General features: G+C 33.8%; 2 protein-coding genes across 4 annotated transcripts in view; one reads left to right on the forward strand and one right to left on the reverse strand.

The window, feature by feature from the left end:
- The window catches only part of ANGPT2 (angiopoietin 2), a 42,604-nt gene extending 36,985 nt beyond the window's left edge, over positions 1-5,619 (forward strand). For both annotated transcript variants that reach the window (XM_010406363.4, XM_010406373.4), the window contains 2 exons: positions 2,025-2,155; positions 3,515-5,619. In XM_010406363.4, the coding sequence (XP_010404665.1) occupies positions 2,025-2,155; positions 3,515-3,675 (292 nt within the window). In that variant the 3' untranslated portion in view covers positions 3,676-5,619. The remainder of the gene's footprint in view (positions 1-2,024; positions 2,156-3,514) is intronic.
- MCPH1 (microcephalin 1) overlaps positions 748-13,187 on the reverse strand; it is a 53,703-nt gene continuing 41,263 nt past the window's right edge. The window contains exons 10-11 of one of the 2 annotated variants that reach the window (XM_039569169.1): positions 8,436-8,513; positions 748-833 (exon numbers count right to left, since the gene is read on the reverse strand). In XM_039569169.1, the coding sequence (XP_039425103.1) occupies positions 8,464-8,513 (50 nt within the window). In that variant the 3' untranslated portion in view covers positions 748-833; positions 8,436-8,463. Of the gene's footprint in view, positions 834-7,419; positions 8,514-13,187 lie in introns of those variants that run through there. The other variant, XM_039569168.1, reaches the window with a different exon arrangement.

Below are 13,187 nucleotides of genomic sequence, written 5' to 3' on the forward strand. Positions count from 1 at the left end.
AACAAAGCAATTCAAAACTATCGGCATCTGTCCCCCACAAAACGTTAGATCTTAATGCCTTGGTAGTATTTAGTTGTCTCAACTCCAAAGTAAATATTTTTTCATCTGGAAACAGTCAGAATCTACAGCAGAGATTTTTTTTTTTAAGTAATGCTTTAAAATACTTAGAAAGGCAACCTTTGCAAAATGGGTGATTACCCTTGTCCATTTACAATATTAAAATATAATTACTGAAAACTAAGATAGTAAAAGCAATTTTATTACAATATGCAACCAAACAAGGAATTCATCATAAAACTGAGTGCTTTAAAGAATATATTTAACATTATGAAAAAGAAAAAACCAAAGAAAGTATTCAGTTAAGAACATCTTCCATGCCCCATCTCTGGCAGTGTTCAAGGCCAGGTTGGATGGGGCTTTGAGCAGCCTGATCTAGTGGAAGGTGTCCCTGCCCATGGCAAAGGGGTTGGATCTAGATGATCTTTAAGGTCCTTTCCAACTTAAACAATTCTATGATTCTGTGATCCATTATATTAAAAAAAATAATACATTCTGAATGCTGGAAAGATTATGAGTTGGGCCATAAAACTGAAATTTCTTCATATTAAACTGAGATCAGAATGGACTTTGTTTGAATCAAACTTCCTGATCTCAAACTATGACATCAAACCAGGTTGCTCAGGGTTTTTCATTTGGGTCTTGATAACCTCCAAAGGTGGGGGCACAACTTACTTTTCTTTCCTCATGGTAAAAAGTTTTTCTGATATCCAGTCAGAACATCTCATTTCAATTTCTATCCACGGCCTCTCATCTTCTGTTATACTAGACTGTACCTAAAAAAATTTATTATTAATAATAAGTAAATAATACTATGTTTATATTAGACTTCAAATGATATTTGAAGACCCAGCCTAGGCTCATACATTATACTTGGAACCTTTAATACAATATATGTTAGAAATTGGCTTACATAATTTTGAACTCATCTTAAGGAAAACCAGTAATTTTTTTAAAGACATTTTAAAGAAAATCTGCAATGAACTGATCCTAAATGAATAAAAATTAATTAATTTATTACATTTTAAAATAGGGAATATAAAATGGGTTAAAATAATTTGTTAAACTACCAAAGAAAACTTCTGTCATAAGCAGAGAATTACCTGCAAGATGAAGACTGATTGAGGGACAAGGTAATTCTCCTCAGAGAGTCAGATCTCCTCTTTAAACAAATAGAATACCTCTGAGAAGCACAAGCTATTTGATACAGAAATGCAGTCACCGTAGAGGGTTCAAGTCCTTCCAATTCAAGGTAACACAGGAATAGCTGTGTAATTGCCCTGCCCGGTTCAGTGCCCTGTGTTTCTCCCCATCGAGATTCCATTGGCACCCGTGCAAGCAGATCCCAACAGCAGCAGCCTCACTGAAAGCTTACCCTGCCAGGGAATTGAAGCAAACTGAAATACTTGTGGTGAGTTAACACTAAAATTTATGAATGATGTGAAAAGGATAAGTCATTAGGAAAGTGGAAAGGGAAATACTGAGAAACTTCTAAAATATAATTTACTAGCTCATAATTAATACTCTTGGTAATGCTGTTACCTCATATATGTGGGGTTGTCGTGCTAAATTGCTGTGTTGTCCTAACAGCAAAAGTAGGAATCAAAACAGTTTTGTTATAAACTTTTGAACTTAATAAAAAAAATTGCATGTGCTGTTGCATTGAAGTACAACAATGTACTTTCAGTATTAATAAATACATGAAAAATCGTAAGAGTTACTATCTACTTGTTCTCGTTTTCTTCTAATATGACATGAACAAACACATGATCATTAGAATATTGTGCTGACCATTTCTGTTCATATAAAAACATTGTGCTGAAAAACATCTTACAGCAGGACATTGGCCAGAAAAGAATTAAACTATTTGAACAGGATATTTATTGCAAATTATTCCATCATTATTTTGCAGACAACTACCATCAACTTCCACGTAATAATTGTTTTTCCATTTCTCACTTCTACAGGATTTACCTTAAAGGACTTACTGGGACAGCAGGCAAAATAAGTAGTATAAGCCAACCAGGAAATGATTTTAGCACAAAGGATGCAGACAATGACAAATGTATTTGCAAATGTTCACAAATGCTAACAGGAGGTACGAATGTTTTTATGTTTCTCAGTCTTCCTATTTTTATTGGCACTGAAATTGTCTACGAGATAAATAGTGATAATTTTGACTATTAAAAAAGTTCAAAACTCATGGATAGAAATACTAGTATGGTGACTCCAAATGAAGTATTTTATCATTTGACAAAAGTTAGTTAAAATAAAACAAGAGAAGTTAAAACTGGAGGCAAAATAAGTCTCTGAAGTTGGGGTACAAGAAAATCTGTAATTGTGGAACTAATCAGAGACAGAGCAGATTCCTCTTTCAAGGAATGAGGTAACATTCAGAGATCAAAACACAACTCCCTGCAAAAAACCTGTTTCAGAGATTCAGTTTGTCAGTGAAATGGCTCCTGATTCTTTAAGCATAAACCCTTTCCCTAACTACCCAAGAAGAAAAACCCCAAGAGCTGCTGTGTACTGCACGTGCCACAGAAGGGTACACGAATTTAATTCCTTTTTTCAATATAGTTATCAAGTGGTAAAGATACATTACAGATATATCTACATTTTTCTAATGATTTTTCACTAGTTATATTTGAGTTCTAGGTGGTATTTTTATCTTCAACTACACAAGTAATTCTATATAATTTGTTAATCTAAAATTCCACATTCTGAAATGTAAACAATTGCATTGTAAATTTGGCTTCTCTTCCTGTTATCTTTTAAGCAATTGTTCATTTTTCTACAGCACAAGTTGCAAGAAAAAAAGACAGCTTTGGTTTATCCAAAAGGATAATTGGAATGCTGCCCTGCAAAACAGAACACACACACTATTGCCACCATAACAGAAATATAAAAATATTATTATATTAATAAAAACAATTTTTTCTTCTGACCCACTAACAGGTCAGGACTATAGGGATACAAAATAGGTTTGGGCTGCTTTTTTCTCCTTTTCCTTCTTCCCAAGTTCCAGGAGGTTTTGAACTGACCCGCACAGAGAACTGAATAATTCCTCTAGAAAGAATTAAGAAAGGAGTTTAAGTCTGTGAAGAACAGGAGTTAACCAAAGAATAGATAAAACCAAAGGCAACTCAATATCATTATAGTTCAAGTTGTGTTCCACCCTCAGACTGTCAACAGTGTTTGATGTGGATAATAAATGGATTGAAGACTTTCCCTTCTCAAATTTCAAATACAATGTATTGCATAAGATTCAAGAATATGTAGTTGATACATAAATACACTTCTTTCCTGAGTTTGAGGCAAGTATTTTATACTGACACTTCCAAATCATAAGAACAAAAAACTGGGTTTAGATTTCTTTCCCATTTCCAGACAACAAAGTGACCTTATATGCTATTTTGAGAATTACTTCTGCTGATGTTTGTCTTCTGTCTTGCAGGATGGTGGTTTGACGCATGTGGTCCTTCTAACCTCAATGGAATGTATTATCCATTACGACAGAATAACAACAAGTTTAACGGGATCAAGTGGTACTACTGGAAGGGCTCGGGATACTCGCTCAAAGCTACGACTATGATGATTCGACCAGCAGATTTCTAAATGCTTTGTCATTATGTGAATTATGTATTGTACAGTCTTCAAAGACTTATTTTACCAAGCAACTTGTCTCATTTTTTCAAGCCCAGAAACATGCACTAGTGTTCTGAAGGGGTCAGTTCAGTACAGTTCCTGAATTGCAATCGCCTTGATCAGCTCCAGCTCATATTATTCAACCAGACACAAAGTCTAAAGCATCAACCTGATATAACAGTGATTTGGCCAAATGACTCAATAAAAAGAACATCCAAGAAACCATCAGACAACTTAAGGACTCTGTTTTACTGATCATTTATGTTATGTATGTGATAGTAAATAACTGGAACTGTGAAAAAACCCTAAAATAGTTTTAGAAATATGCATTTTGCCTCACCACTGAACTTTAAACATTAATATAAAACACTTAGCTAGATCTAGAACTATTTATCTTTCTGTGTCATGTGTGCCCTTTATGTACATAAAAAAAATACTTCCCTGTAATTAGCTCAATAGTGTAGTAAGGGAATACATTCTTTTCCCCCATAGTCTCCTAAGCAACTTCTTACACTTATTTGAGGATTTTTTTCCAATAGCCTGTATGACAATGTTTAACAGAGGACAAATAGCATTTAAGTAGTTTGCATTTATTCTTGGGAAATACCATTTACAAAAATCATCATTTTTTTCAGTCTATTTCAGTCACTATCTTTAAATTACAAAAATCCCTACAAATTAAAATATAGCATGTATTCCTACACATTTTTATGAAGATTGCACTTTTTTTCTTCCCTTGTCATTTACCTGTAAAATAACTGAGCAGTATTTTATAAACTGAGACAACGGCATTAACACCAGATGTCCGATTGTCTATGACAATCATTTATCACCTGGTGCTGTAATATATCTATATGTTTTGTAAAAATAACCTAACTGAAAAACATATGCATGTTCTTTGATACAATTAAATTTATGCTTATAACTTAAGATACAAATTACTACATTTTAAAAACAGGAAGAAAAATAATCTGAAAGTTACCTAAGGTCACACTATGGTTTTTTTCAGTAAGGTTAGGACTTCTCCCTAAAAATTCTCTGTAGGTAGGCCCTCAATGTACACCACAATGTGAATAAATTACTCTACTGGGTGATCTTTGCTTTTTTTTTTCCTTAATTTTATTACTATATGCTTTAAAATTGTGTACTAAACACTGCAGTTCAGATTGAGAAGGAATTTCTCCATAAATCACAATAATTTAGTGGAGGTTTCTCTCCAAATTAAGTTTAGCTTTTTATTCTCCTGCTTAGTCTTTGCTTAATATTTTTGTAAAACTTTGATTTCAGCAGATGACTGAATTAGTTACAATGCAAGAACTTAACCCAAAACAAACCAAAAACCCCAGACACGTTTCTGGAGGCTGACTTAACAAAAGGTACTGTAAGGGCAACAAGGCTTCTGAAGGGTCTAGAAAAAATATCTTATGAGGAGGGGGTGAGGGATCTGGGGTTGTTTAGATGGAGGAGTTTCAGGGGGGACCTCGTCACTCCCTACAATCACCTGAAAGGAGGTTGCAGTGAGGTGGGGTCTGGTCTCTCTTCTACTGTGCCTGCAGTGAGAAGCCCAGAAGAAATGGCCTTAAGCCATTAATCTCCCACAGGGGAGATTCAGATCAGATATTAGAAAAAAAAAATCAGTGTTACAGTGGTCAGGCATTGGAATAGGTTGCTCAGAGAGGTTGTGGAGTCACTATCCCTGGAGGTGTTTTAGAGGCGTCTGGATCTGGCGAGAGATGTGGTTTAGGGGTTACAGTGGAAGTGCTGGGTGGATAGTTGGACTGGATGATCCTGTAGGTCTCTCCCAGCCTTGATGATTCTATGATTCTATCTTGAAAAAAGTAAATGATTTTGAGAAAGATGGAAGAAATCTCTATATTTTATACTGACATTAAAGCTGCTGTCAAGAGTACTCAACCACTCACACCACCACCCTTCTTCTTCTTCACTGCAAATGTGTCACTCACCATTACTAAAGTGTAGCAGAGACAAAATAATATTTCTAATAGTACTTCATGATCTGATTTTATATAAACCTAAAGAATGTAAATTAATAGTCACTGTCTGAAGAGTTGCATAAAATAATCTCAATGTATTTGAAATTATTGCTTAGTATTTTATTGGTTTTCACAGCAAACTTGTAAGGACTAAAAAACTAAAAAAATTGCCTTCATGAATTTCCAAGAAATGTCTTAGAGAGCAAGTCTAGAAGAGTCATCACACTACTAGAGGAGCTACACATACCAACAAGCACACAGCATGCCAAGAGACACCCAAAGAGCTGTCATTTTTCAGCCTAGAGGAGAAAAGGGGAAGGGGAGAGACCTTAATGGTGCCCACAACTGCCTGATTGAGGACATAGAGAGGACCAAGCCAGACCCTTACTGGAGGTGCTCTGCTATGAGACAAGAGACAGGGACAAGAGGCAGTAAGTACAATTTGGAATTGGGGAAAGTAAATTTTTCTTTTCATTTATTCATTTATTACCATGAGGGTGGATTGGACAAGTCCCTTGGAGCAGAGTGTTGAACTAGACAACCTTCAGAGGTCCCTGCTAATCTAAAACACTTTATGATTCTATGAAATTGAATAGAAATGCTGAGTCTACATTATTCCATTTCCTGTGTTGCTACATTTAATCAGACAACTAAAGAAAATACTCCCAATATTTGAGATAGTAAGCATATCCAAAAAGCTGATAAAAACAAACAAAAAATCCCCCAAAACGTTCTTAAAAACCATGATGGAATCTGAATGGTCAACCTGGTAAAGAAAAGTAGTGCTAACTTCTGGTTGACATTAAATTTCTTTATTTTAGTAAGAAAACACTGTATGACAAAAATAATTTAATATTGCATGGCTAGTTTTAATTTGTTGAAAAAAAGTTTATAAAATTTGAGGCTTTCCGATGACTGTTCTGGGAAAGTGATCAAAAATACGGATGTAGACATTGAATAAATTGTTTAATGAGACTTCATTTTGGGGGAAAAAGGATCAATTTATCAGCACAAATGTAAAATTTTAGAGTGAATGTCTTTAAATTACATTTAATCTAAAGAAAATTGCATGGCTTGAATTCCAAATGCCACAGTGAAGCAACAGGAGGACATGTCAGATGGAAGGCAATAAAAGGAAACAGAAGGCTGCAACAACTGCTTTGGACTTGGTACAAACAATTAAAACATAACAGCAAGGTAACCTCTACTTTTAATTCCTTCCTGTAATCAAATAAACAGCATGTGAAACTAGAATGCACTTCCATTTTCCCTAAGTACTTTTTAGGAAAGAAACAAGGGAAAAAAAGCAAATAAAACCACCATTCATGTTCAAATAATAATTGCATCTTTAAAAAAATAAGGTATCTGTTACAGTAAGAAATGAGAGTGACCAAAGAAGGGAATGATTGGAACAGTAATGGAAATACCACCTTGGACACCAACTTTGTTCCTTTGCAAGAACAGCAGATTGCAAATAGAAGTGATTCAGCACAACCCTAACCTCCCTCAATTTTACATTCTCACCATCTCTCAAATTCTGCTTACTTCTGCTTTAGGAATAAAACCTCTAAATGGAATCTAAAAAACAGCCCCAAGAGGAATCACTTGTAAAGAATGCTATGTACATTGTTACTGATAGCATACTTTATTATTAATCAAGGTAGTCTGAAAAGAAACAGAAAACTCAAAGCAACTTAACATGAAATTCAGTGTTGATTTTTTCATAGAAATACAGAAAAGGGGAAAAAAAAGAACATGCTTCTTATTTATTTTTCACACTTTTACCATTCTTACTCTATTTGAATATATAAAACAATCTACTTTCTCCTTTTAGAAAAAATATGAAATTATAATGAATAATTAATTTCTTTAGGCTTATTTGAGAATAACTGCTAAAGTTTACCTAAACTTTGAGAACATACAACTTACAATCATGAAATAAAGCTTCATGTTGAATATGTAAATTTATCTGAGTTATAGATTTAGAAAGAATCTTAAACAGAAGTTAATAAAATTACAGTAAAAATAAATTTCATACTCCATTAACTGTTCTTTCTTCAAAGCCTGTATGAAACTTTGAGAAATAAATTGCAGACATGAATTTAGTAGAGGGAAAATTATTGGAATGATTGACTAGTAACCAACTAGAATTCTACTTGTTTTGAAACCAAAATAAAATTCCTGTTTAATCAATTACAATACATGAAGTGGACTGAGGTCTACACAGGTACATCATGCCCCCACATACTCACTTTTGCACTGGTTCCCATTTCAGTACTTGAGAATGACTATTAGAGGCAGGAAAAATGCTTCATTTTTTCCTACTTAGCAGTTCTAGAAGACCACAGTAATTTTCCATTGCCCAAGTAAATTCTGGGCCAAAAAAATTGAGACCTGCATGACCTGAAAATCTTCCCATTTGGCAATAACGTGCCTCTCCAGTTTGTACACAGGTACAGATAGAAATAAAATTAAAGTACATTAATACTTCAATAAGATGCTGGTTTATTCAGGTGTTAATTGGTGAATCAATATTTTGCATTTTCCACATGTACCAAAGGTTTTGCACACATTTCAAAAAGTAGTGGACGAAGAAGAAAATAACTCCTCACAGTACTTGCTTTAAAAAAATATTTTTCTAGTAGGCTTTCTTATTCACAAAACCTAGTTAGAGGACAAATCATTTCCCAGATAAACAAAAGAAGGTTCACAAGCTTAAAGGACCATTACACTTACAGGAGCCGCAGGGAAGCTGGATGAAAGCTCATATGGCTCCTCTGAGATCCAATGGCCTAATTCCAAAGACCACAGAACCTAAAATAAAATAAGTGGTAAGTAGAAGCTTAAAATTTCTAAAATAAACTTTTTGAATGTGCAGTTAGAAGTGACAGTGCTGTTACAATAGTTGGTTTGCTATTTCATTTACCCAAAACAAATGATTTGCTGAAAAATCAAGAAATCAGAAAGATACCAATTTTATAACTAAAACAAACCATTGAAATATCAGTCGTACTTCTATGGATAGCTATATTAAATTTTAAAACAGTGTGAGTCAACTATTTTAAAATCACAATACATAGAGCAAAAATTTGAAAAGGAAAGTCATAATATATCAGTTTTGTTCTCTCAGCTCAGTAATCACTGAACTTCACGAGGTTCCTGTTGGCTCATTTCTCCAGCTTGTCAAAGTCCCTCTGAACAGGAACACCCATCTGGTGTATCAAATACTCCTCACAGTTTTCTAACATCTGCAAACTTGCTGAGGGTGCATTCTTCCCCATCATCCAGATCATAAATGAAGATGTCAAACAATACTGGATCCCTACTACTGACAAGGATTATGCAACTATTGCATAGAATCCACACTACATATATAAATCATCCTGCAAACAAGAATAACCCAATTTCTTTCTCCTTGGTATCCTCCTTTATCAGTGTCATACTCTAGAGCAAAAAAAGACTGCAGAACACTGACTCTCTAGAAAATACATAATCATTTGTGTTCAACTGAGCTCTGAAACACTGGATCAATATGATCTTTAGAGGCTAGTAATCCTAAAACTGTGGACTACTTGCAGACTTCTGTTCTCATCAGGGCCAGCACCAAATGCTTAACAGAAAAAAACAACTTAAAATGGCTGTATTTTCAATTTCTGAAATACAGTATTTTTATTATTTTTTTTGGCAAAACGTTCCCCAAACTACTCCATCCAGCATTTTTTACGGATTGATTTTCAAAACATTCTTCAGAACAATTTATCATAACTTGCAGTTGGTTGACTATAATATTAAAAGCCCCATGGAGAGTATTCAAATACTATCTCTCAATTGGTAAAGCACTGTCTTAATGGGAAAATGGAAAAAGACACAGTCCTAAATTGGCTCCACCCTCGAGTCATATAAAGGACTCCTAATTTGTAGATAGTCTAAATTCTGAAGCCCATTCTAAAGGAAGATGAGATTATTTTCCTTATTGGTTTTATCAGTGGTGAGCCATGAAGCTTCTCAGAGAGGTAAAACACTTGTATCTTCTTTGCCAAGTTTGTCCACTGTCACTCAATTCAACATCTTTTCCCTTTTACAGGTATTTGAGCTTCACAATATCTCTTCTATAGTTGCCATCTGGCACCCCTTAAGTTGGAGCCAAAAAAAGAAATGTTACCAACCAGCAGTGGGACACCCTGCTGTTCCTAGAGCAAGCTAAGCTAACTGAACAAGAAGCATACATATACCCCCCAAAATAGGATATATGGAATTTATCAGAAAGCAAATCCCTGTTTTAGGATAATTCTACCTCTCTCATATTTTTCCTAAATAGTTCTCTAGCCATTTCAAATAGATGAAGTCTGTTAGCACAGCCATGCACTATTAAACAGTTGTCTTATTCATCTTAGAACAAGCTGAATTTCATCAGTGCCTCAAATTTTTTCCCACGCTTGATTCACAATAACTGAAATACTCTGCCATGCAAATGCAGTTTAAATTTAAATTATAAAATGTTACCTCACAAAATTCATGAGCAAGTCTATGAAATATTCCCCATAGATAAAAACTGTCGTTATATATTTTAAGCATGGTACAGTTATCCTTTACAATGTTACAGCTCACAAATGGAAAATTCTAAGCTGAACAGATTGATCATGAACTAGCAATGTAAACCTTATAAAATGGCCTAATTGTATGTAAGAAAATAAGTTTCTGTAAAGGGCTCTTTTGCCCCAAATCTGTTGCTACAAGAAGTAAATTTCAAGCTCAGTTTTCATAAAAAAATTATTTTCTAAGTAAGTTCTATAGTTTTCAGTCTAAAGTGTCTTATGCCTGATGACTTCCAGGGACACCAATAACCTCTAATGTGAACTTCTACAAAAGCTGGTGCCTTGTGTGATGTGACAAGAGATGTTTGACTTGTGAGGAGAGATGTCCAATCTTGCAGGCTATTGGAAATGAACAGTGATTTTTTGCTGATAATAAAAAGCAGCATATCTTTAGACTTCTTGCTAAACTCGGTTACAAAACATCCAAAGAATATTATGTTTACTTTTAAAAAAAGAACAATCAAATATTTGAAAATGCAACAGCTGTAAAAAAAGAGAAAATAATTTCTAGTCATTATATCATACCAAACATGAAAATAAGAGTTAAGCACATTAATAAATCAATGACCTTTAAAAAATATTCAAAACCTAATAATGCACTGCAGTGTTCAGCTAAGAAAAGTATGGTAACTTCTTAAAAACATACAGTTAAGACTGCAACTTAGGATTGTAAAATAGAAATTTTAGGGTGGTACCTGTGTACATTTTTTACAATTACTTTTAACAATTTACAGTAAGAATATCAAAGCCTCTTAGCTTTATACTTATAGCTGTATATATTTATTGAACACAAAAGAAACTTGTTAATGTAATTTCTCTTTTAATCACAATATAAATCAACTTTAACTGAACCAAGAAAATTGTAACTTTTAATAAAATTCATAGAGACATGCTACATTAAAATAAATTCTTCATAAATAAACTTGAGCAGGAACAGATGTACCATGCTGTATTACACATACATCATGTCCTTATAGTACGAAAATTATGTTTGTATCAAAAGTAGCTGGCAAACAACCCAAATAGATTAAAATGTAAACCCAAAAGATTAGTTATGATTAAGTAATCCTATTTCACTTTCCAGGCCAATTCTACAGCCATGACCTCTATCAACCCTTGTAGTATTTACAGAATTTTGTTTAGAAATGAAATTTGTTTGTCTTAACAAAAGATGGATTAATGCTTGTCTATCATGGTTCTGGAAGTGAGTACAAAGGCATCGTATCTACTTTCCTAGATAAAAAGAAAATTAGATGCTGAGTTCATGAACAGGTCCTGCAGTAAATAATTAGGTCACCACTCACTAAAACATTCAGTTTTCATGAAAACAAAGACAAGAGCTTTTCATTCCAAGTCACTGAAAGTTTGATTCTGACTCTGGCAAATTTTCTACCAGTATATTTTCACAGCAACACCAAAAAAAGCTTCAGATTCATGTAATTCAAATAGGAGTTAAGATTTGCAATATTATTCTCAACTGAAATTCTTCAGTGTTTCTTTCAGTGTTTCTATTGAGAAGAAAGAGCTATTTAGAAGTTTTCAAAGGTGCAGTTACAAAAGAGTTAGCTTAAAATGTAATGATAAAGCAGTACAGTAAGGCTCAGATATGAATGCTGGATATAGGAGTATCGGAAGTTAGGAAAATTAAAGATAACACTGAGATATTAAGAATGTATCAGATTCTAGTAGAATAGTCCTGCTGGTCATGGAGAATCAAAGTTAGGAGGATATGGGGGGGGAAGACAAGAGTGGGAAAAGCACAGTTTTTCTGTGGACTTCTTACAAAGTTAAAGAATATTTTCCTTTGGCTTTGGACTCTAGAATCAAAGTGATTAATCTGTTACTTCATGCTCAAGTATGGGCTATTTTGTCTAACTTGGCAGCACGCAACCTGTATGGCATGGAGCTCCAACAAGTGTCCTGCAGGTTATACAGCAACAAGTTTAGCTTTGGGGAAGAATTTTCATCTGCATATCCATATCAGCTATGTTCTTTTATTCACAACATATAGGAAATGGTATAGCAAACATCAGGTTCTCTAGGGTCTGAAAACACACCATGTGATTAGTTATTATTCAAAATCTCTTACCTATCCAGCTAGCACACTGAATGATGATCATATGGTATTTGTACTTGAATAATTCATCTTGAAATACGCAAATGGAGTGCTATGAAGATTAAATGTCTGATGTTAAATTTGGTATTTCTCCAACATCCATCTTTAAAAATAACATTTTAAGTTTTTCTCAGAAGAAAAAAACCCTTCAGCCTAAATTACCTCCACATTACAAGTCAAAAGGCAGAGGCAAACAGCTTCTTAAAATGCTGATAAACATCTTCCAAAAGACAATCATCACTGCTCAAAAGGGATACCATGTTATAAAGGTATTATTAATTTCTCCAGATTGATTGATTATTTTATTTGTCCAATTTGAACTATTTTATCAGTGAGAATATTAATGGTAGGATTCATTACATTTAAAGGATTGAGTTATGCAGCATCAATAAAAGGAGATGATTATTTTCTTAAATAAAATTTTCCTGACTAAAATTTTCTACTGAATTCCTCATTCTGGCTAGGTAAGGCTTCAGTTTTCTCTTTTCTAGTTAACCAATTTGGGTAAAAAGATGGCAAAATGATGCCATTGACAGAACTAGAAATAAGACAATAATGCTCTTGCATGATATGATTCAATGATTTAACCAGGCTAAGAAATAATTTTTTAAAAAAGTTCAAAGCACAGTTTTATTTCAGTGAAATTAATTAATTAATTAATTAAGGGAATAGACATTTATGGGCAAAGTTGGACCCAGTCTTGGTGAAAGATATAAGCACAGTTCTAAAAATACTAAAAATAGCAATCTTCCAGATAAGCAGATACTACAGGATTAA

Source organism: Corvus cornix, chromosome 3, assembly GCF_000738735.6.
Source record: "Corvus cornix cornix isolate S_Up_H32 chromosome 3, ASM73873v5, whole genome shotgun sequence".
Lineage (NCBI taxonomy): Eukaryota > Metazoa > Chordata > Aves > Passeriformes > Corvidae > Corvus > Corvus cornix.